This window comes from Rhincodon typus, chromosome 16 (genome assembly GCF_021869965.1).
Source record: "Rhincodon typus isolate 14 chromosome 16, sRhiTyp1.1, whole genome shotgun sequence".
NCBI lineage: Eukaryota > Metazoa > Chordata > Chondrichthyes > Orectolobiformes > Rhincodontidae > Rhincodon > Rhincodon typus.
The window spans coordinates 60649320-60673933 of NC_063347.1; the positions used below are offsets into that span (position 1 = coordinate 60649320).

General features: G+C 41.7%; 1 protein-coding gene across 4 annotated transcripts in view; it reads left to right on the forward strand.

Annotated features, from left to right (window-relative positions):
- The window catches only part of itpr1b (inositol 1,4,5-trisphosphate receptor, type 1b), a 500439-nt gene that overhangs the window by 192967 nt on the left and 282858 nt on the right, over window positions 1-24614 (forward strand). For all 4 annotated transcript variants that reach the window (XM_048606463.1, XM_048606462.1, XM_048606465.1 and 1 more), the window contains exons 15-23: window positions 2940-3081; window positions 12045-12203; window positions 12686-12858; window positions 13770-13889; window positions 15915-16106; window positions 17863-18114; window positions 19455-19596; window positions 21131-21284; window positions 21380-21567. In XM_048606463.1, the coding sequence (XP_048462420.1) occupies window positions 2940-3081; window positions 12045-12203; window positions 12686-12858; window positions 13770-13889; window positions 15915-16106; window positions 17863-18114; window positions 19455-19596; window positions 21131-21284; window positions 21380-21567 (1522 nt within the window). The remainder of the gene's footprint in view (window positions 1-2939; window positions 3082-12044; window positions 12204-12685; window positions 12859-13769; window positions 13890-15914; window positions 16107-17862; window positions 18115-19454; window positions 19597-21130; window positions 21285-21379; window positions 21568-24614) is intronic.

A 24614-nucleotide genomic window follows, 5' to 3' on the forward strand; every position in this document is an offset into this window, starting at 1 on the left:
ATTGAAGTGGAGGACAGAGTTTGTGGTCTAAAATTATTGTATTCAATATTGGGTCCAGAAGGCTGTAAAGTGCTCAAGTGGAAAATGATGTGATGTTCCTCCAGCCTGTGTGGGCCTTTGCTAGACCTGCAGTCGGTCTGGGACAGAAATGTTAGCATGGGAACAAAATGGTTTATTGAAGTTGAGGTTTATCTTGCAGGCAGAGTGAAGAGATACCCTAGTCTGCATTTGGACTTGCCAGTGTAGGAAGCAGCAGTATTATGAACCGTGAATATACTAGACTAGGTTGAAACAATTATAAACAAATCGATTGTATAAAGATAAGGACATTATGTCCTAGGGTACTGCAGTGCTCCAATGCAAACTGGAGGAACAGCATCTCATTTTCCTTTACAGCCTTTAGAATTCAATAATTTTTCATCCCTTCTTTACTTTTATTAGCATTCCCTTTGCCTTTTCCTTTGGGGCATAGTTACCATCTATTTTACCTTCCCATCCCACTCTTGTCCAGGATAAAACGCACCACATCTCTGGTCCCCTTCTCCCAATAGACTCAATGTTGACCTCTGTACAGATGCTGCAAGGATTGGTGAGTTTCTCCAATAATTTCTGTTTTGATGCCTGAAAATCAGATGGATGCTTTGTGGAAATTTTGAGGGAAAAAAAGACTTTTATCCTGTGCTGTGAAAAAGAACTCAAAACCTAGAAATGCAAAAGATCTCGCATCCTGGAAAAGAACTATTAGCCTATCCAATCCATCCACCTGCTATTCCAGCAGCGGTTTATTTTCAAGATGCTTGTCCAGTTTGACCTCCAATTCGACAAATTTTCCCCTGCAAATTCCCTTGGCAAACTTTACCAAGTAACAAACTGCGCTCCTCTGGAAAGGTAAAATTCAAGGATGCTTTGCATAGGTGTGGACTGTGGTGTAGCAAGAAGAGCCAGTTTTGAAGCAGTTATTCTGCCACTCTAAATAATCCATTTAGAGTGTATTCAAAATCTTGCAGTTTTGAGTGCTTTTGATCTATGAAATCTTACTCCATGTTATAGTTTTTTTTTTGCCATTTTTCTTCCAGTGTAAATTTCTATCTGAATATTTATAACTGAATCTGTATGTAAAATGTCCACGCTGTACTTGAATGTCACCTGATTCAAGTCCTCTATCTCAACCTGCATCGAACCATTTATACTTCTCAGATTATTCGAAGATATGGTGTTCAACTATGTCATAAATGAGTGTGATAAATCGAGACAGAATGCATGAGGAAAAGACTTGAAATGGGTCCAGTCATTCTCCTTCACCCCATTCCTCAAGTAGAGGAATGATCCAACTAGGTTGGATGTCTAAAGACAACACAACTGGAATGCGCACCCAGAACCTTCAGGTCTTCCGCAGGGTTTGATGTTGTGTCCACTGTTGTTAGTCATTTATATAAATAATTTTGGATGAAAATATAGGAGGTGTGGTTAATAAGTTTATGGATGACATCAAATTTGGTGATGTAGTGGATAGTGAAGAAGGTCATCAAAGGGTATAACAGGATCTTGATCAACTGGGTCAATTGGCTGAGGAGCGTAGGTGGAATTCAGTTGGATAAATGTGAGGTAGTGCATTTTGCTAAGACACAAAAAGAGCAGGACTTGTATGGTTAATGGTAGGGCTTTGGGGAGTGTTGTTGAACAGAGAGACCTGGTTGGTGAGGGAGGAGTTTGGCACTCTAGCCTTCATTGGTCAGAGCATTAAATATAGGAGTTGCAATGTCATGTGGCTGTACAGGACATTGGTGAGGCCATTTTTTGGAATACTGTGTACAGTTCTGGTTGCCCTGCTATAAGAAGGATATTATTAAATTGGGAAGGGTACAGAAAAGATTTACAAGAATGCTACTGAGACTGGAGGGTTTGAGTTTAAGGATAGCTTGGATTGGTTGGAACATTTTACCCTGGAACATAGGAGGTTGAAGGGAGATCTTTATTAGAGGTTTATAAAGTCACGAAGGGGCATCGATAAGATCAATGACAAGGGCTTTTTCCCTAGGGTATGGGAGTTCAAAACCAGAGGGCATAGGTTTAAGGTGAGAAGAAAAAGATTTAAAAGTGACCCGAAGGGCAACTTTTTCACACAAAGGGTGGTCCATATGTGGAATGAACTCCAAGAAGAAGTGTTAGATGCAAGTGGAGTTTTAACATTTTTAAAAAAAACATTTGGACAGATACATGAATAGGGAAGGTTTAGAGGGAAATGGGCCAAATGCAGGCAAATGGGACTCGTTGAGCTTGGGTAACCTGTTTGGCATGGATGAGTTGGACTGAAGGGTCTGTTTCCATGCTGTATGACTCCTGCTCTATGGTGATTGATTTTCAATAAGAAAGGGTCTGCATGAGAAATACATCAACAAATGTCTCAGGCAGCACGGTAATCTAAGAATGTGGTTGTACTATTTGTCGGGTGACCCATATATCAAGGTAAAATTTTATCAAGGTGGTTCATTTTCAAAGAAAGGCAAAAAGTGCTGGTATTAGCAAATGTGGCAAGGATCTATCAGACCATATTTTTTAAACGAATCAACTAGCTCACCAGTTCTGTTGTGGAAGAAATATCATGTGAGTGTACAGGACCACACTGACATGGTTGACTGTCAATTGTCTTCTGAAGTTGGGCAACAAAGGATCAGTTTGGAAAGAAAAGCTAACCTTACTTGCAATATCCATAATTTGAGAATTATTATTGGCGTTCTTGCCAGCTTGAATGCCAGTTACCAAACTTTAGAAAGTAAAGTACTAGGCAGGTCATGAGTGCCAAACGATGTCAAAAAAAAATGTTTCTTTCTTTTTAAATTTTATATTATTTTAATCTCTGTTGTTCTAAATGTTTATGCTGTCTTCAAAACTTGAAATTTGGTCCAGTTGAATTTTTGTGTTGAATTGATTTTCAACAGTTTTGTAACCAAGCTTCTGGAAGATTTGGTGTTCTTTGTTGCGGATGTTCCAAATTCGGGTCAAGATGTGCTTGAAGTGGTCATCCACAAACCAAATAGAGAGCGACAAAAGCTCATGAGAGAGCAAAATATTCTAAAACAGGTGAGATGTCAAATGACAAATGTGGTGAAACTGGTTCAGACCTGTATTATTTCTGTTCAAAAGTGAATCGTAATTTGAAAACACCTTTTTAATCTGAAGGAAACTGTTCAATTAGTTAACTATATGGACGTGGTAACATTCGGAATGCATGTGTAATCGCATGTCGATCTATATTGTGACACTGCTTTGTTTCTCCCTTAAGACCAGCCATCCTTGAGTAGTGATTAATGCAGTAGTTTATTCATTAGCATAAATGAGCAAAATATTGTCTGTTCTTGCTGTTGGTAATAATAAGCGCACTTGAGAACTTTCTGTAACACTTATGTTGGCCTTTACATTCTGGATATTTCACTGGTTTCTGACTAGTGGGTTATCCATAATCTGAATTTAACCCTTGCTACATTCATTGAAACAGATCCACTCTTTTTCTACTGGGTCTGCTCAACAACAAGTATTTGTTGACTGGCAAGTTTCAGTTTTGTATTTAGTTGAACATTCGCAATATGTAAGGTCTCTAATTTAAGTCTGGATCATCAGAATGGCTCTACTTCTAAATCCAAACTGGTTTATTTTGCAATATGTTAAAATCTATTAGTACTTGCAGGATTTTGTACACACACGGTCTCACACAGAGCCTCTGGCCTTTCCCTGGAAACCTGTCTGTTTCATCAGCTCTCTATCTTCACTCTCAGGCTCCAGCACAGTTACGTAGATCAGTTATCAAAATAACATAATCAAACTCAGATCAATCAAGCCACTCAATTATCTTTCCCCCTTTTAACTTAATGCATTATATTGAATTCAATGATACAGCAAAGTTAATAAGTGTGCAATCATCTCTTTGAGTTCAACCTTGTCCCTTTTTTTTCTCAAGTACACAAATATTCAGGTATGAAGGCCTCTTCAATCTGCAGTTAGATTAATGGGTTTTATGAAGTGGTTCTGTGTGATCAACTTGATGCAGAAAATCAACATTACTCTTAGGAAGAGCAAATGGATCCTTATGATCACTGGGGATCTTGATGAACATAAGAGATCAATCTCTTAAAACCTCCTTTTGATTCTGAATATACTTAAGGTTTCTCCCATGTGTTTTAACATGCATGTTTAACCTGTCCTTGCTTCTGCACACCGTGTTACAGTATGAATGCTGGTGGAGTGTTTACTGTGCAGTTTCAAATATGCGCAAATAATGTTCCATTGCTGGCAAATTCCTGGTGACAATATGGACAGATCTTCTCCTCATCTCCACCTTATTTAGGCACAGAGAAGTTGCAAAGCCTTTGTCACATACTTCACTTGAAAACTCATTCACTGTTGTGCATTGACAGACATTTGCAGGAGAAGGGAGTCAGAAACGTTAGCCTTATCCCTTACAGTGAACTGTTTTCTGAATGTGTCTGATTATGGATCTTGTCCACAGTTCGAGAAAACCCTGTTCCACAAGTTTTGACATTGCAATGTAACGTGCAGTCGGTTGGATTACAGATGTGTCACACTTTGTAAAATCCTGGAGCTTGACCTTTTGTAGTGGTGTGTATGTATATACACTGAACCTCACTGTCAGGAAGACACACTTCCCCACGTCAAAGCAATGACGTTGTCTTCGATGGCTTGCACATCTCTGCAAAATGGTTCCACTTAAATCATGAGTTATGTATTTTCCCCTTGAACTGGACATGGTGCTATGACCTGATAAGCTTTTTGACAGTTTGGGTGCGGTTTTGAGGGTATCTGTTGTGATGGGGCATGTGTTAAAGGAACTGCTGCTTGTACTTGACCTGGTTGGAAACACTGATACTGGGGGTTCCAGCCAAAGGCATTACTTTGTTGTTTAAAATAAGACATTTTGATTTCTACGGTCAGGATTAATGGTTTGTCTACAAAATTAGATAATCATTCTCCATGTGGAGTTGTCCTGTAACTTTAATCCCAGAGTTATCTTAATTAATTGGCCATGCATTAATTCATTGCATGGTGTGCAAAATGTACATGTGGAAGCCAATTGTCACTTTTTTTTTGATGAGCTTACCCTATCTCTGGCATCTCTGATGGAAAGTATAACATCTGATCATCGCACTGTTCTTTGGTCTGGAGTATTTTTTGTGAGCACTTGATGGCTAAATCAATAAACTGACTTACCTTGTGTGACCTGTTTGACTATTGGCTGAGGTTCTGCCACACCCAGACCAGTCAAGTCCACAGCAACCATTCCTGTTGGTTAGTTCTGCTAACTCCATCAGGGAGCCCTTGCAAACCTGGAGCCAATGGGAATCAGGTGGAAAACTTGCCATCGGTTGGAGCTATACTGAGCACAGCGGAAGATGGCTGTAGTGGTTGGAGGTCAATCATCTCAAACCCAGGACAATTCTGCAGGAGTTCCTCAGGGAATTGTCCATGGCCCAATCGTTTTCAACTGCTTCATCATAAGGTTTGTGGTTGGGAAATTTGTTTGGCATTGTTGGCAACTTCTCAGGTGCTGAAGCAGTCTGGGTCCAAATGCAGCTAGACCTGGGTGACATGCAGTTTTGAGCTGATGAGATGCAAGTAACATTTGCACCATGCAAGTGCCAGGCAATGACCATCTCCAACAAAGAATCCAGCCATCACCATTTGATGTTAAGCCATTACCGCTGCTGAATTCACCCATTATCAACATCTTCATGGTCACCATTGACCAGAAACTGAGCTGGAATTGCCATGTAAAGTGGTGATTGTGGCTACATCAGTAGGTCAGAGGCTGGTATTTCTGTGGCAAATGATTAACCTCCCAACTCACCAACGTCTGACCTCCATTTCTAAGGCACAAATCGTTAGTGCGAGGGGAATACCCCCCACTTGTCAGGATGGGTGCTGCTCCAAAAGCACTCCAGAATCTTGACACCATCCAGAGCAAACCAGCCTGCTTGATTGAGACCATTCCTACTACCTTCCACGCTCACTTCATTCACCACCAATGCACAGCGGCAACAGTACATACCATCTATAAGTTGTATTGCAGTAGCTCACTGAGGTTCTTCTGATAGCACTGTGCAAATCTGAGATCTTAACCACCTGAACAATGAAGGATAGAAGATATATAGGATCAATACTCAATCTAATATTTTTCCAGTGCACGGACCAGAAGTAAATGTACCCATATGTCCATTGTCTCTCAGCGGTTGTGCAGTTTGGTGGGAGGTTGCATGGCAGCATTACCCTACAAAAATTCCCCTTCAAGCTACACAGCATCCTGACTCAAATGTATTGCTGTTCCTTCACTGTCACGGAGTCAAAATCCTGGAACTCCCTTCCTAGTAACTCTGTGGGTGTATTGCAACAGCACACGAATAACTGCAGTGGCTCAAGAAGAAAGCTCACCACCCACTTGTCAAAGGACCTTGGGGATGAGCAATAAATTTTGGCCTATCCCACATCCTCTGAATGGGGGGAAAAGCAAACCTGCGGTAGCAAGTTCCACATCCTTTGTATTCTTTGGGTAAAAGCATCTCTTCTGCATTACTTACTGGATTTTTTTTAGGTGACTTTTATATTGATGGCTTCTAGTTGCTGTCCTCCATAAGAGGAAACATTCTCTCTTTATCCACTCTGAAAACCTTTCCACAATTTTGAAAGATTCCTGATGCAGTTAGCCACAGTTTTACCTGTGCCTCTGTATTCTTTTCATAGTATTGTGATTAGCACTGCATGTAGTGGGCAACCAAGATTTTGATGTAGATTTAGCATAACTTTGCGACTTAATCCTGTCTGATCAGAAATGAGACCTAGTGTTTGTTTGCTTGGCTTTTTTTTTTGTTTTGCTAACCTGTGGTGCAACTTTTAGTGATTGGTATATTTATTCTCCGATTCCTTTGTTGCTCTGCCCCCACCTGAACCTTAACCTTTGAGTAATAACTGAGTTCCCAATTCCTCCTAACAAAATATTTTACCTTATATCTATGTTTTTCTCTTCATTTGCCAATTATTTTCCAAGTCCTGCATGTTTATTCGTGTCCTCCTATAATTTATTGCAGTCCTCCTCAATATTGATTATCCTGCTCCTCAATTTGACGTATGCAGATTTAGAAATTTAAGCTTCCGATTCTGAATCCAAATTGCTAACGTGAAATATTGAACAGAATGGTCTTTGTAGCCAGTTTTTGTGAAACACCACTAGATGTTACTCAGAATAGCTACCCTTTATTCCCACCCTCTGCTGTGTCTGGTATCTAGCTAGCAATCCATTTGCCCATTTGCCCCTTTGTCTTACGCACCCCCATTCGCTGACCATGTTCATTCATCTATTGTGGCTCACATTATCAAGGGCCTTTTGAAAGTCCACATGACAGCCAACATTATCTTTATCCCTCTTTCTTTTGGAAGTATTTGCATACTTAGACTGCAAAACAATTGGAATATTTATTGTGAGAAACCAGCGGGCTTTTTTTTTTTGTAAAAAATGACTGAGGCAAATTTTATTCTGGTACTGAACACATGATGGGAGTGGGAGTTATTTGACCACAGAATTCTTCCAACGTTACAGATGTGACACAAGACAGGAAGGAGCCTAAACCCTCAAACATTTGTCTGCAAGTTGTCAAGCTTCTGGATAAAATTTGGACCTGTTTTCTTCAGTTGACAAGTTCACTATCTCTTTGTAGCTAATAATATCTCTGATCTGTTCTTCAATCATTATTCATTCAGTTATTATTTCAAAGAAGGTAAAGTTTAAAGGCAGTTGCCACACTGTCATGCCATTGTATCCCATGTAACCAAATGCAATCTTTTGCCACTCCACAAACAGGATAACTGTTCACTGATCTTGTTACAAACCCCATGGAGACACATCATCTAAAGAGAGCAGTAGTGTACTGTGGATGCTGGAAATCTGAAACTGAAAGTGCTGGAGAAAGTCAGCAGTTCTGGCTGAGAGAAAGAGTTAAAGTTTTGAGACTCTTACCACTCTGCAGAACTGAGGAGAGAGGTGGAAATGAGATGGGTTTTATACTGCAGAAAAATAAGAGGAGCAAGTGGCACAGAAGGAAAGGTCGGAGGAAGGTTATTCATAGCATCTGCTATTTCCAGTGCCTTAAGCATGATGCCATTACCAAACATATGTTCCCTTCTCCTCTCGAGTCCTCATAAATTTTGAAAGGAAACACTTAATGTGTACAAATTGTAACAGTTGAAAACATTCACTGATTCTAGAGGACAAATGGATAGTTGACACAGAATGTGTCGGATCTCAGTAAGTTATATTGGATCTCTGGTGAGTTGTGTTGGTTAGCATACTGGTCTCTTGGCAGATTGTTTAGGAGATTGTGTCCTTGCTATTACTTAAGAGTTGTACATGTCTGATGAGGCATGTACTCACCTAGTTTATTTCTAGGGGCTGGTAGTTGACTCTTCCCACTTTTTTTCATGAAAAACATTTCTAACCAATGCACGTGAACGCAGGCTAGGTATCCAAGTAGTCAGGATGGTCACCTGCCTCCCTGTCCATCTCTCAGCTTGAAGTCAGCTTTTAAGCCTGTGTCATTGCTAAAGGTCTTGTCCTGCCTTTTCCAAACACTTAAATAGATCACTGGGTACGTATATTCTTAGGAAGCATGAACCACAAGACCCTGATGTTTCCAGGGACTGTTTTTTGTGCATTTCCAGAGACAAATCAAATAGTTTCCCTGTTGAGATTCTCTTACGCTATGCTTATCGATTAGGTATTTGTTACTTGTTCTAAAAGGTAAAACTCATTAAGTCTACAGTATGGATTCAGAATGTGCTGGTCAGAAACAAGCACCCAACTATTTTAATCCCATTCTCCAGCTCTTGGTCCATATGCCTTGGCATTGTAAATGTACATCTAAATACTTCATAAATGTTATGAGGGTTTCTGCCTCTCCCACCCTAAGAGGCACTGAGATCCAGGTTCCCACCACTGTCTTGGGGCGGGGGGGTGGGGTGGAAGATATTTTTCCTCACATTCCCTCTAAACCTCCTGCCCCTTACTTTTAATCTATGCCCTTTGGGCATTCATCACTCCAAGTGGGGAAGTCTTTCCTGTTTACCCTGTCTATGCCCCTCATAATTTTATAGGTCTCAATCCTGGTTCTCCCGCACCCCCAAGTCTTCTGTGCTCTAGGAAAAACAACAACCTAACTAAAACTCCTCAGCCAACGCAGTATCTGAGTAAATATCCAATCTCTGACAGTGATGACCGCAAGTGACCATGAAACACCTTCCTTACCAATGAAAGAAAATTGTCTTTAGATGATCTCTTTGACAACCTCAGGAAAACCCAAAGCTATTTACAGTCAGTTCAGTACATTTTGTAGTGTCATAGCATCGGAAATGCAGTAGCCAGTTTACATATCTCAATGTTACACAAGTAATTTTTGCAAAATAACCAGATCAACCAATAGACTGATGGTGGTTGAGGGGTGAATTTTGGCCAGAGTGCTGAGGAAGACCTCATCCCTGTGTTTTTGAATGGTGTCATGTGAGTTTGCATATATGCCTGCAAAGGGGGCTACAATGTCATTCTCATCTGAGATGCAACATCTACAACAGTACAACATCCTCCATTAACATGCAGAAATTTCAGCTGAGATTTAATGCTGTATTTGTGACAATTGAACTTGCAATCTACTTCCTCTAAAGCAAAAATGCTATCCCCAGGTGAAGGCTGATATCGGAAGGGGTAGACTGGAGGTCCATGTTTGTAGATATGACCACATCCGAAATCAGCAGCATTGGGTTAGAAAGTAAAAGATCATAGCTGAGAAACCAATTCAATTTCAGCCATAAGAGATAACAAGGTGTAGAGCTGGATGAACACAGCAGGCCAAGCAGCATCAGAGGGGCAGGAAAGCTGACATTTAGGGCCTAGACCCTTCTTCAGAAATTTGACTAGTTTGGAGTTTCCTCTGATTGGAAAATCTTTCAGAAAGTCTAAATGCAATTATTTACTGCACGTATTTAATTGAAGTGAAAGCCTCAATGCAGAATTGTGCATGGAATAAGAAGTAGAAATGTGCAGCTTCAGTTCTTGGACCTTGACTTCTGTTTTACGTAAATGACCTGTAAGGTAGAAAAATGCAAGGTTGTCAGCTTGCAGATGACTCCCAAACACACCTTGGGGCAAAAGTAAGAGCTTAGAGGGGTTTGGATAAGTTGCACCATCACATTGATGTCACTAGTTGGTGGATGAAGTGTAGTGCTTTCTAATTAAATAATTTGGGTCAGTGCTGAGGCCAACATTAATAGAATTACTCAGAGCAGGGAGAGTGATGAACTTGCCCCTGAAATTAGCCAAGCCACATGTTGAGGTAATTGCTCCAATATATCGCCAGAGTGGAATTCGACGTTATGTAGAAGCTATGCAATAGATCGATTAGTTCAAATTTGAAATACTTTGTGGATTCCATCATCGTGTGACGTGGGAAACTGCTGGCTTTGGAGACAGTGCAGGAGATTAATTTGTCTATTTGAGGAGTAGGATGTTATCTACGAGGAATAACTAGAATCCTCATTCGTGACAGCCTTGGGAGGTGGTTGAGGGGAGTATGCTGAATTATTGACTTGCTTGGCTAAGATAGACTTCTTTAAAAGAAAACAAGGTCATGAAACTGAAAATCACAGCCAAAACTCTGAACAGGCACCAGAAGGAAATTATTTCAGAGAGTAGTTGATGACATCTGTTGGGTCAAATGATGGCTGTTATGGAAATTTAGACAGTTAGATTTAGGAGTGCTTGAACATAAGGGCAACCTTCACTCATTTGAATAGTCTTTCCTGGTCTTCAGCATTTACGGCACATGAGCCAAAGTTATAGTGCTTCTATATGTTTGGTCCCTAAAAAATGCTTATACACAGTTGCTGCAACATGAGCAGGTCCCTGTATCCCAGGCCAAGTGAAAACTCGATGGAGAAGCAGCTGAAATAAAGTTGATGTTGGGCAATGTTCGGAAAGGATGAAGTATTGCCTAACTTGCTAATATCACCGTACGGTGTGGCAGGGGGGAGGGGTGTTGCAAGGTAGTAAAGTTTAACATTGAGGTCTCTGTCATAGAGTGAGACATAACAATATAACTTGTACCTCCATTGTTATCATACAATAAACTACATATTGTTCAAGACAGGAGCCCCACCTCATTACACCAGTAAGTGGGTTTCCTCCTCGTGAGAACAAGCAGGGCCTTTAGATCCTTCCCAGGAAAGATACTGTCAGAAGGATTTTGCACCATGGTGAGGATCCATCAGACAACAGGAAATATGCTCATCGGTACTCTTCCAGCTTCTTCCCACTGCCCAATCAAGCAGGGTCTCCTTATAAACTATCAGATCAGTGAGTCCTACCAGGATCAAGTAACTGCCAGGTTTGCATGGGTGAGCGAGGTCTGGGAGCTACAGTGTCTCAAGACCCCTCTACACCATATTGTTTATCACAATGATCTCCTCTCGTGTATCAATTCTGCCCTCGTTAGTATCAGTCTATATTTCAGTCCTACCATTGTGTCGCCTTCCTTTCTGCCTCAGAGGCTTGGTAGTTCCTGTAATGGTGGCAAAGATCAGACGCACGTTACCCAGGGCTTCGCGTCGGCAAATGAGCAGTGTGTCCAACACATCAGCGCTGTATTGGCCAATCACGACTTAGAGCACTGAAAAAGGCCAATCAGGCCAACTGGTCCATGTTTATGTCTCTATTGTATGTTGTCTCAGCCTATCGGCTTACTCCTTTTATTATGTACCTAATTTAGCTGCTGCTTTAATGTATCTATGCCATTCACACAAACAATTCCACGTGATAGCACAAGGGCGATGCAGTTGCAAGGAAATCAAGTGATAATTCTTAGCAAGGTGAGACGGGTTCTGCTGTTTTGATTCTGCTGCCATTTTGAAGCCTTATTATATCGACTTCCAGTCCTTAAATCTGAGTAATGCATGATGTATCTGACAGTGACTTGGTTGTTTCCTTGATGCCATAGATCTTTAAGCTGCTCCAGGCCCCATTCACGGACAGTGGCGATGGCCCTATGCTGAGATTGGAGGAACTTGGAGATCAGAGGCATGCTCCATTCCGGCACATCTGCAGGCTGTGTTACCGTGTACTGAGACACTCCCAGCAGGACTACAGAAAGAACCAGGTATCACGGCTAAAATACTGAAACTCCTTGTCACACGGCCTCTAACCTTTGATGTGAGCCGTCTCAAAATGAGTAATTCTAAATTAAGCATTTCATTCATGTGTTACAAATGCAGGAAACTGAGAAATTGAGACTATTTAATATTTCCATCTAATGGTAGTCAATGGATATGAACTTGGAGATTTTATAGTAGGAACACATTAGATAATTCCCTTTTTATTTTGTCACATGTCTGACAATAATTCGGCAAAATACAAAAGCGTTGTTTCGAAATCACTGTTAAAAGAAAGTTTGCATCTAGAAATGGAAGAAGTCTCCATTACAGTGTGTTCTAGAAAATAGCACCATGGTTGAAGAGGCACTGTGGGATAGATGGAACTTTAAGATTTTTTTTCCCCCGCTCACGGAGCTTTCAGATGCACTGTTCATGTGCTGCATGTTTAGTTTTGGCACAGCTCTTATTGCAATGCTCTGCTTCCCAGGAGTACATAGCGAAGCAGTTTGGCTTCATGCAAAAACAAATTGGATATGATGTGCTGGCAGAAGACACCATAACGGCACTGTTGCACAATAACCGTAAACTCCTGGAGAAACACATCACAGCAGCTGAAATCGAAACCTTTGTTAGCCTGGTCAGGAAAAACCGAGAGCCAAGGTGAGATTCTTTTTCTTTTTCAGGAAGCAAAGACAGTGCTTGGACACTGGGTGTTCACCCAGTCCCTTGAAATAGTAAATGACACACCTTTTTTTTTTTTTGTTTCCCCTTGATTGTTCCACAAAACCTCACTCAAAACAGTCCAATGGGACAGGACTGTAGTTAATGCAAGTTCTGGCACCACTGTTTCTGACTGTTGTCTAGTTGCGTATGGGCTTAGGTTGATGCAGAGGCCCAGTTCGAGGTAAAAGTTGCTTTTTATTGAATATTGCCTTCTAACTACGAACAGGAGAAGACTTTCTATGGTGCTTTTACATAACTACCTTCCAATCGTTCTGTCGTTGTGTTGTTGAATCATCAATGCAGACTGTCTTATTCACATTAACTTGAAACTTTTACGTAACTCCTGAAACAACCTCAAATTTTCACGAGTTGAATCGATTTTCCTTTTGCAAACTTCAGCTTTGTGAGATGCAATTCACACACACAGCTATGAAGCGTTTCTCTTTAGATGAATGGAAAATCACTTGGCCGGCCTTTGCACCATTTGCCTCCTACCCTTTCCCCACAATTTTCACTTCCCTTACTCTTAATAAACACTCACTTCAACTATAGCTCTGCTTTTTATCCCCCCCCCGCACCTCATTCATTTCCTCCTTCATTCCTTCCAACTTTCAGCTCATCTTAACCCATCCTGCACCTTCTTTTTCCCTTTTTGTCTCCCCATACCTCAGTCCTTGGCTTATTTTACGTGTCCTTCAGATATCTTGTTGAGGTTTCATTCAACTAGTCTCCACGTTTTTAAGTATAATTTGGTGTAGTCATTGTTCTGTCCAGAATGGGATGATTTTTCTTTTTCCAGTAATGCTTCTGATAGCGGTCTGACTTGTGAACTGGTTTCCTCTTTCCAGGTTTCTCGATTACCTCTCTGACCTGTGTGTGTCCAACAACACAGCCATTCCAGTTACCCAGGAACTCATCTGCAAGGCTGTGCTGAACCCAGTTAATGGGGACATTCTTATCGAGACAAAGTACGTCGTGCAAATTGCAAAGGATAATGAAATTTGCCGCCTCTGTCATTCTTGTACTTTAAGTTTAGGCAGCTTGCATGTAGAGTTTGTTTTAGGAGGATGAAGGTGCACTACTTAGTTCAGTTTCAAACCTGGCTTGTGGTTTTTCACGTTGCATGCTTCTGTGGCCTTTAAGCTTTACTTGCCCATGAACAGTGCTTATGTGGAAACATCCATCTTCTGCTTTGTCTGTCAAACGTTTGAGTAAATTTCCAATGTTTGAAGAGGTTTGAGCAGTCATGCATTTGGTGCTTAGTACCCAAAAGGCGTGTTCTGTTAACATCTTTTTATACATGGCATGTCCAGCCAACTGCAGAGACAAAAATGTATTGGATTTACACTTCTTATTTTAAAAAGGTACTTCATTCATAAATTATCTATAAGTAAATGCAAAACTGTCCAAGTGCAGATTTTGCAGAAAATATAGTGGAATTGACATTTCTCATTAGAACTTGGTCCAGTTGTAGCTGAAAAGGCATTTTATAGACATGAAAGGAAACTATTAAGGCTAAACTGTAACAGACTCTCATTGTACTTTGGCTGAAAGGACCCAGACAGTGGTCTTTCCCCACTGCACCTGGCAGCAGCTGCCCCAAGATTTAGTGTGTCCCTCAGCACAGAGTTCTGGACCTTGGAATGTGCCAGTCTGCAATATTCTGTCGACCACCAACACTAAAAGATCAGCAAGTTTCAGGCAAACCAAAGAAAGTCTTGCATCGAGACGATGGTCCTCCAGGTGCAGTTGATGTTTGTCTCGGTGAATGTCCAGAGAGCAGACCATAGAGCACAGAGACCCGCATCGCAGGGCTGCTCGGGAGGAACGTCAGCAAAAACCACTAACTCTCTCCAGACTTCCTTTTGCAAAGGCACATTACAGGAGATGTGAGACAGTCTATTCCTGCCTCCCATCCTTCACAACACTGGGGACAGGTAGAACCTCGGTGCATTGTGACACTTGGTGTTTGCGTACCGAGGGTCTGTACACCGCTTGATGCAGCTGTACACCAAGGAGGCCATCAGGATGAGGGCGGTACTGGCTATGTCCTGCACCCTGTCCTAACCATTCAGAGCATGTACATGGTGAGCCTGCAGACGTGGTTCATCGTTGACCTCCAGATGATATTGAATTTAAATTACCTTAGAAGAGTAAACCCAATGCTGTTCAACTTTGCTTTAGGTTAGTGTGTGGCATGTCTACTATAGCTAGTAGCTTAGCTGTGTTAGACTAACTTATGTTAATTCAACTGTGTTTAGTACTCATTCAAATTTGGCAATAGGAAAACCATCAGGAATTTGTCGGTATGTTTTGAAATGCAGACTTGGAGGACTCCTGACTGAATATAATGTCCAGTACTTGTACCATTGCAGGCAAAACAAGATACAGGTTTAATGCTGCCTTCATTAAGAAAGAGACTGAGAGGGAGGATTGCTAGGCCATGAGAGTATGGCTGATCTCCAAGTAAAGGAAGTGAACAAAATGGTTAGAATGTGCAGGTGGTGTGAATAAACAGGAAGCACAAATGACTAGTTCACTTCAAAGAATGAAACAGTGAAGGTTTAAAAAATGCTCCATTTTCAAGTGATTAGTGAATGATCAGTGAAGAAAAGGGCCTAGATGAAAATTGGAGCATAACACAAACGTAAGCAGAAGTTCAGCAGTGTCAACCCACTTGTTTGGAAACTTTTGAACACCAGTTTATTTGGAGTTATTGTGCAGGCATGTACATTTCCTCACAGCCTTGTTAGAGATGGATTAATGTATTTCGGAAATGCCTGCTTATGAAGTGAGTAAAATGTTGAATTGGGTTGGTTCTATTGTAATCAAACCATGTCTTAACTGTCAAATTTTCTATCTGGTGAAAACCAGCTTGTATGTCCTATATCAATGCTGCTGATTTTTTTTTTTTTTTTTTTTTTATTTTTTTTTTTTTTTGTTTTTAAATTTTGTGATGGGGGTTGTTTTTTTTTGGGCAACTCTTTTTGCAGGCTCGTCTTGTCCAGAGTGGAGTTTGAAGTGGAGAATGGTGGGGAAAGTCGGCTTGAAGTGGGCGAAGATGAGGAAGTGTGGCTCTTCTGGAGTGACAGCTGCAAAGAACTACGCAGCAAGAGTATCAGGGAATTAGCTCAAGATGCCAAGGAGGGACAAAAAGAGGACCAGGAGGTCCTCAGCTACTACAGGTATGTCTTCCTAACCAAAACCCATTGCACAATCTTTGTAGGTCGTGTGAATGGAAGGTTTGAGGCTGCTTTTGCACAACCTGGATTCCATTAGCTGACCCTGAGATGACCTTGTACTTATAGGTGTCAGTCGTGGCTTCAAGACTTCTGTGTCCCAGGCAGAAAGTTTACTTGTTTTAAGCCCTACTTCAAAGGGGCAGGAAATCACAGGCCAAAGCTCCTGTACAGTGTTGAGGGACTGCTGCATTTTCTGAAGAGCTGCCTTTCAGATGTGACATTAGTCCACCAAACCCTTTAGTGGGTTCGAAGATCTACTGGCACTATTCAAGGAAGAGTTGGGAAGTTACCCCCTGGTATCCGAGCCAATGTTTCCCAATCAACCAATGTTTCTAAAATCTATTATTTGGTTCTGTTCATGAAATCGCCTTACTGTGCACAAACCAGCTGCTGGGTTTCCAACATTATAACTCTCTGCTTTTTTGTCTGTAAAAGGCTGAGTTTATTGTCAATGCCACCGCTAGTGACTACACACATGTAGAAACATGGGTTTGTAGTGCCACTTCACTACAAAGAGCATAGTGGGAACTACTGGGAATGAAGTTGGCACTGCCCATGTTGTGATGTTGCAGGTTGGTGCTGCTTGGAATGAACATAGGAATTAGGAGCAGGGAGTCGGCAATTCAGCCTTTTGAGCCCACTCCACCATTTAACATGATCATGGCTGAGCTTACCCTGGTCTCAACTCCACTCACATGCCTGCTCCCCATAGCCGCCTTATCCTGCTTTTCATCAGAAATGCATCTATTTCTTGAATCTATTGCTTGACTGTTTTTCTCCACTGCAGTCTGGTGCAGTGAGTACCACAGATTCACAACCCTGGGAGGGAAGTAGTTTCTCCTCCTGTGTTTGGAGCCTAGGTAGGTAGTGTTTCCACACCTCCTCCTCCTCCCTCACCGCTCACCCCCGCCCCGGCCAAAGCCTACAGATGACAACAGTGGCAGCATCTCCACTTCAACCCCTGAGAGCACAAACAGCTAACTGTAATTGCATTTTGGACAGAAATATTAATGCTAAAAGTTGCATTGCTCATTTCCTATCAGTAGGTCAACAATGCCTACTGGCTAATTGAATGACCCATCCTTCCCCATAATGACTGTAATAAATAAATAGTTCCTCAAATTATCTTAATTCCTAGACACATGTTGTATGTGACAAAATACATGCTAATACAAGTTTATATGTCAGATTGCTCATGGCAAAGAGCGTCTTTTCTTCAAAAGAGAACAAATCCTTCGTTCTCTGAAAGAGAAAAAGGTTCAATAGATTCCAAATCTGTTGCTGAATTGCTTCTGATTATTTTTGAATTATGTGCCATGCACTGCACGAGAGATGCTCCCGTTTAACTATGTGCCATGTATAAACCATTCCTGGTGGAGAGGGCACAGTTTTTGCTGCTTATTCTTGGCTTTAGCAGCACACAAACTCCTTCTACAAAATATTTTGGGATGTCCCAAGGTTGTGAAGTAAAACTTTGCTACAATATCTTAAGGTGCGGGCTTGAAATTTGAAGGCAGTAGCCTTCAGTAGTTTAGATTTTGATATTGCCTGTAAGTATGTGTTTAATCTGTTTATTGTCTCCCTATGTCTCGGAAGATGCTATAGCTGACAATTTCTCCTTTCTGTTGGAAAGGTTGAGATTTTGTTATCTTCAGTAAATGTGTCTTCCTCCTTTTTCCATCAACGTTTCCCTCCCCAGATACCAACTGAACCTGTTTGCTCAGATGTGTTTGGATCGTCAGTATTTGGCCATCAATGCAGTCTCTGGACAGCTGGATGTGGATCTAATACTTCGCTGCATGTCAGATGAGAACTTGCCCTATGACCTCCGCGCCTCTTTCTGTCGCCTGATGTTGCACATGCATGTAGATCGGGATCCCCAAGAACAGGTGACTCCAGTGAAGTATGCCCGCCTGTGGTCCGAAATACCATCCCAGATAGCGATTGATGAGTGAGTACTTGGGCTGATTTATTGTCTTTTCATTGTCAGGCCGCAAAGACTTGGGGTGTTGATAGAATTGTGGAACACTCGTATTAAAACATTCACAGAATCACAGGAGGTCAATTAGCCCACTGTGTCTGTACCAGTCCCTTTAAATGAGCATCATTATTGAGTGCCGATTTCCTGCATTTCCCCCCAAACCCTTGCATTTCATCTATATCCAAATAATCATCACAGTGCCCTCTTGAAAGCTTCTATTGAACCTGCCTCCGCTACACTTTCCAGGCAGTGAATTCTCCATACCCTCGCTCCTCTCCTGAGTAATTTTTTTTCCCCCTCACTTCATCCTTGCTTCTTTCACAGGTAACTTTGAATCTATGCTGTCTTGTTCCTATTTATGAGCAGAAACAGTTTTTTTCCTATCTACTCAATCCAGCCCACTCATGTTCTCTCCAAGGAGAACATGACCCATCTTCTTCAGTCTGTCCTCGTACCTGAGGTTCCCCGTTCCTGGAGCCATTCTTGTAAACTCCTTTTGCGCACTCGCCAAAGCATTCCACGTCTTTCTGATCATGTGGCATCCACGACTACACACGATACTCCAACTGAGGTCTAACCAGTTTCCTCCTCTGGTCTAACGTGTTTATGCGAGTGAGGGGCTGATCCTTTCACACCAGGCAGATTTCCAACATGGGTTCCTGAGAATAATGCTGGGGATGAGAGAAAACAATTGACAAGTAGTGGACAACATACTCCCAACTGAACCAGTGTCGGTGCTGTGGTTTCTAATGGAACCATTTAGCTTCATTGTTCGAGGTTTAGTTGTTTAAATTGCTGTGTTGCGTTGGAGATCGTTCATTCCACTGAGAATGAATGGCACAAGTATTGAGAGGGACCCTTAACAGCTACTAGTCAGTGAGGAGGGCCAGTACTTTTACTGAAAGTTGTTTTTTGTGTAGATTGACAATTGTCAGATATTTGGTCTGTCGTACCTTTACACATTTTGAACCTAACGTCAATACTTGTATTGTTGACGGTGACCTTTTGGCAGTTGGTAAAGCAACCAGCCTATCACCTTTTAAACTGACTAGTGCTGGTTGCTCTATTGGCATGTCAGTACCATTTTAGAAGTAAAGCATCTCAACTATGTAAATTGCAAAAAGTCTTTCTTGAACAATAAACTCTTTTTTTATTTTGAATATTCAACATTGTGTCCCCCAGCCAGCACCCACCTACCAAGAAATGTATTTTTCATGGATATATAACAGACGGCTTCATGTGAATAGCAACAGATGTGTTTTACTCGTGCAGTTCTTGGTATTAAGACATGTCCTGTTTTGTTTGATTAGTTATGATTCCAGTGGGACGTCCCGAGATGAAATAAAAGAACGTTTTGCCCAGACTATGGCCTTTGTGGAGGAATATTTGAGAGATGTTGTCTGCCAAAGGTTTCCGTTCTCTGATAAGGAGAAGAACAAGCTGACATTCGAGGTAGGTTCGCACGTAGTTTAAGGATTTGATTGGCATCACTGAGGGGTGTAAAGATATGACTGAAACCTGACAAGGAAGCATCGACTCCAGCTAGTAGTGAAATTGGTCACATTTGTGCCTTTCTTATAAAGACACGTGGTTTATATGTGTGTTTTGCCATGCTTGTTGACCACAATAATCCTGCTAAGAATTAACAAAGTATGTGAATTAAAAGTCAAGCCATAACTTGAGTAAACTATACGATCTGTTTCTTTCATCTCTCTTCACTCTGGCTGGCTAACTGCCATCAACATTTCCTCCCATTTGGTGCAGGAGATTTGGAAATCATTGTTTGTTTTTTTTTAAGCACCTACCAGTACTTGCGTGCTTCTCCCGGCGTCTCCGTCAGCCAGCACATCTTTGCCTGGGCCTTGTGGTTCTACACATTTTGGTTATTTATGGATCTGGATGCCAGTTCTTGTCCATGACCACAGTCACCTCTTACATAAAATGTTTACACATTTCACCCCCTACTGCTCCCTAACACTGCTGAGTCTGTACTCCATATCATAACCATTAGGGGATATTTGGTCCCTCATCAACCAGCCTGGTATGCCATTCAGATGGGAATTTAATTCAATAAAATGTAATTGAATCTGGAATTTCATTGGTTACTTCCATTAATGATGGAATCAATGGATTATCATATTCATACGATCTCATTGTAATAGATTGTTGTGTTCAGAAACTTGAAGGCGATTAGACATGGACAGTAAATACTGACCTTACCAGTGCCACTTAGATGCCATTATTAAGGAGAATCCTGCCTTCCCATGCCTTCCTAGCTAGTGTCAACATTTTTCACTTTTCTAAATTTTTGGTCTACTCAGACACTGCTTTCATGGTTTCACTCCATTCCTTTTGAGTGCCACCTTTTGTCCTTGCCTATCCTGCCTTGAACACTGATCTCCTTGTTTCTTGTTTTCTTTCTTTTCCATTTTGTGACTGCTCTCGGACTAGCACTTTGCCTCTGCAAGTCCCTCATTTAAATCTTTGTCGTTTTAACCTGTTCCCTCCTGCAGCTTTGCCTGTTTCCACCTGCAAACCTTTAAGTTCTCTTATATTTTCAACCCTAGCCATTCATCCGTTTCTCCCAAGGAACATCCCTTCTGGTAGAAGTAATGAAAAATGTTCGATGTCGCCTTCTCTCTCCTGAAGAATGCTGTGCAAATACAAATTGTTTTTAAGCCATATGCTACTGATTATTATCAGTTTTACTAGTTACCTATTCAAATGTGGCATGTCACAGTAGTTCTGAAGGTAGTACCTCAAGGATGCATTCTGATCACTGGTGTTCCACACATTTTCTACTTCAGAAACCAATGCCAACAGTATATTGTCTACTTCTGTATGTTGAAACAGATGTAAAAACTATTCAGTGAAGATGTTTGAATCCCTTCCAGAACTTCATTTAAGGCTTGACTTTATTTTTGCTCATCTGATTCCTCCTGAGTGTCATTTCCCACTTGGACATCTGACTTTTTTCACCCCATAGGTTGTGAATTTGGCTCGAAATCTGATCTACTTTGGCTTCTATAGTTTTAGTGACCTCCTGAGGTTGACCAAAATATTACTGGCCATTTTGGACTGTGTTCACATGGCAACGGTTTTCCCAATTAGCAAACTGGTTAAAGGGGATGACAACAGAGGTAAGACTTTCCTGTAATCTGGCGATTTTGTCTTCTTATTTTGGAACCATTCGCCCTTTTCTGAATCCACACTGATGTAAAATTGTGTGCTGCAGGCAGTAACGTGATGAGGTCAATTCATGGAGTCGGAGAGTTGATGACCCAAGTGGTTTTGAGGGGAGGTGGCTTTCTGCCTTTGACTCCCATTACACCACAGGATGGAACTGCCAAACAACAGACTGAGCCTGAGAAGGAGGATATCTTAGTCATGGACACAAAGCTAAAAACCATTGAGATCTTGCAGGTAATGCGCTTGGAAATAAGTGTCAATGCTGTTTATGGTGGACTTTGCAGCTTCACGCACTTGCATTGGATTTGACCTCAACCTTGGACTTGTATAAGGGCTGCTAACTCTGGTTCAGTACCTTCTGGTTGATTGTTTGCTGCTGTAGGTTCTTGCTCTCTTGCCCCAAAATGACCACCAGGAAAATAACTTGTGACCTGTGATCCAGGGCCACTTCCAGGACAACAGCTCTAGAATGATCTCCAGGGATCCATGGAGCATTATGCATTGATTTGTCCTCTGATTTCCTTTGCTCCCTGTGGGAAGTTAATGCATTGGCATTTCTGGAAGCCATCATCCTGCTCCAGAATTTTAATTGTACAGTGGCTTCCTAACCTTGATCCTTCAGGCTAAAGCACGGTGGCTCAGTGTTTAGCACTGCTGCCTCACAGCGCCAGGGACCCGGGTTCGATTCTACCCTCGGGTGACTGTCTGTGTGAAGTTTGCACATTCTCCCCGTGTCTGCGTGGGTTTCATCTGGGTGCTCCGGTTTCCTCCCACAGTCCAAAGATGTGCAGGCTAGGTGGCTTGGTCATGCTAAATTGCCCTATAGTGTCCAGGGATGTGTAGATTTGGTGGGTTAAAGGGGGATGGGTCTGGGTGGGATGCTCTGAGGGTTGGTGTGGACTTGTTGGGATGAAGGGCCTGTTTCCACACTGTAGGGATTCTATGATCCATGATGGAACATACCTATTTTATTCTTACAATAATACTAAAGGAAGTTGCTGCATGTTTGGTATGTAGCCTGAAAGTATTCAATTCTTTCCTAAGAATGAATGCTAACACTTAAGGCGATGAGAGTAGATTTTTCACTTGATGCTGTTGAAGCAGCTGTAAATTGTTCTGCTCTGTGCAGTTGTCACTACCTGGGTCAAAACAATTCTTCATGGGTATGGAGTGTTTGAGCAGTCTGTTGTGGAAAGTTGTAGCATTGCAAACTGCTGACTTTTTTTAATATGCTCCACTGAGCAATATTGGGACTGATCTTGCTTGAAAAAAAAGTGTTTTAACGATGTATGTTGATAATAATCTGCAAATCGTCCAGCGAGTTTAGAAGCCCCATGATTTGAGAATCTCCCAAGAGTTGCTGGCTAATTTATATCGCTCCACCTATTACTTGTGTAAATGATATTACCCTCTCATATTTCCTCCTAATTTTAAAGACTTACTGGATTTGCACATAAATTGCCTATTCAACATACCACAGAGAGTTAAGACTTATGATTAATGGTGAAGTGTCTCTTTAACAGTATGATTGTTAATGCAATTACCCTCTTGAGCCTAGATTGGGAACAATTTGAATTATTCAATATCATTGTTGCATTATTGTTTGGGAGTTTTTAAAGAAAATGATTTTTCTAATTTATGTTTTTCCTCTGCGTCGGTTTAAAAATCCAGTCTTTAGTTTTCTTTCTGTAGCTGATGCGAATCAATTTCCTTTGTCTTTCCTCTGGTTATTTCCAAGAACTTTTAATTTCATCCTTAAGCAAGCAGACTGTTGTTGTCACTGTTAACAGGGGACTCAGCTGCCCTGTTACACTCACCACTTAGCTAATCACCTTGCACAGCAGTGATGCAGAGGTGCCGGTGTTGGATTGGGGTGGACAAAGTCAGAAATCACACGACACGAGGCTATAGTCCGACAGGTTTATTTGAAAACACAAGCTTTTGGAGCCTCAGTCCTCCTTCAGGTGTTAGTGAGAGAGGTAGTATCAGACACAAAATTTATAAGTAAAAGATCAAAGGTTCACACCATTGAGGGTGTACTAAGCAAACCTAAGATGCAGTTAAATCTTTAATCAATTAGAAGGTTTTAGTTGATTAATATGTATATGTGAATCCCTGAGTTCCTTTCAAGTCATGGTCCTGAGAGAACTAAAGGTTTTATCAGTGTAAAGAGGAGGTGTCATTTTAGGTCAGACAATGTATGTTAGGTGTGAGACCTTGTTTAGAATCTGTTTGTGTCTTGGTTTGGAGTCTGACTGGTTTTATGTCTAAAGTAGGAATTTAGGAAGCACCACATTGACTGTCTGACCTGACTGACTGTCTGACCTGACTGACTGTCTGACCTGACTGACTGTCTGACCATAAATTGTACTCTCTTATTCACCCCATAGATTCACGCGTGTGCGGGGTGGTGGTGGGAGTGCGAGCAAGCGTATAGGAGATTGTGAGATAACAAGGTGTAGAGCTGGATGAACACATCAGGCCAAGCAGCATCAGAGGAGCAGGAAAGCTGATGTTTCGGGCCTAGACCCCTTTCTGAAGAAGGGTCTAGGCCCGAAATGTCAGCTTTCCTGCTCCTGAGATGCTGCTTGGCCTGCTGTGTTCATCCAGCTCTACACCTTGTTATCTCAGATTCTCCAGCATCTGCAGTTCCTACTATCTCTGTGTGTGTCTGTACCTCAAAGTCTTCCCCACACCTCCACTTCTTGCCTTCAAACAACCGCCAAACCTTAAACAGCCCACTGTTAGCAGCAAACTACTCAGCCTCCAGGACAACAACGATTGCTACAACCCTGTCATAGCAACCTCATTGACCTGGATACTACTGTCCCACGCGAGAACACCGCCCACCATGTGCACAGCAGATACTCATGTGACTCGGCCAACACTGCCTATCCCCTACATTGTAGGCAAGGATGCCCCGAAGCATGGTATATTGATGAAACTGCACAGATGCTACACTTCAACAACGGATGAATGGAAACTGTGCAACAATCGCCATCAGGATTGTTCCCTCTCAGTCAGGAAACACTTCAGTGGCCAAGGACATTCGGCCTCGGATCTCCGGGTAAATGTCCTCCAAGGTGGACTTTGGGATGCACAACAACACAGAGTTGCCGAGTAGAGGCTCATAGCTAAATTCGATATCCATGAGGGCCTCAATTGGGATCTTGGGTACATGTCGCACTGCAGGTGACACCACCACATTATACAGTGTGTCGCGCTCTCTCAAACACATACATACATACATACATACATACATACATACATACATACATACA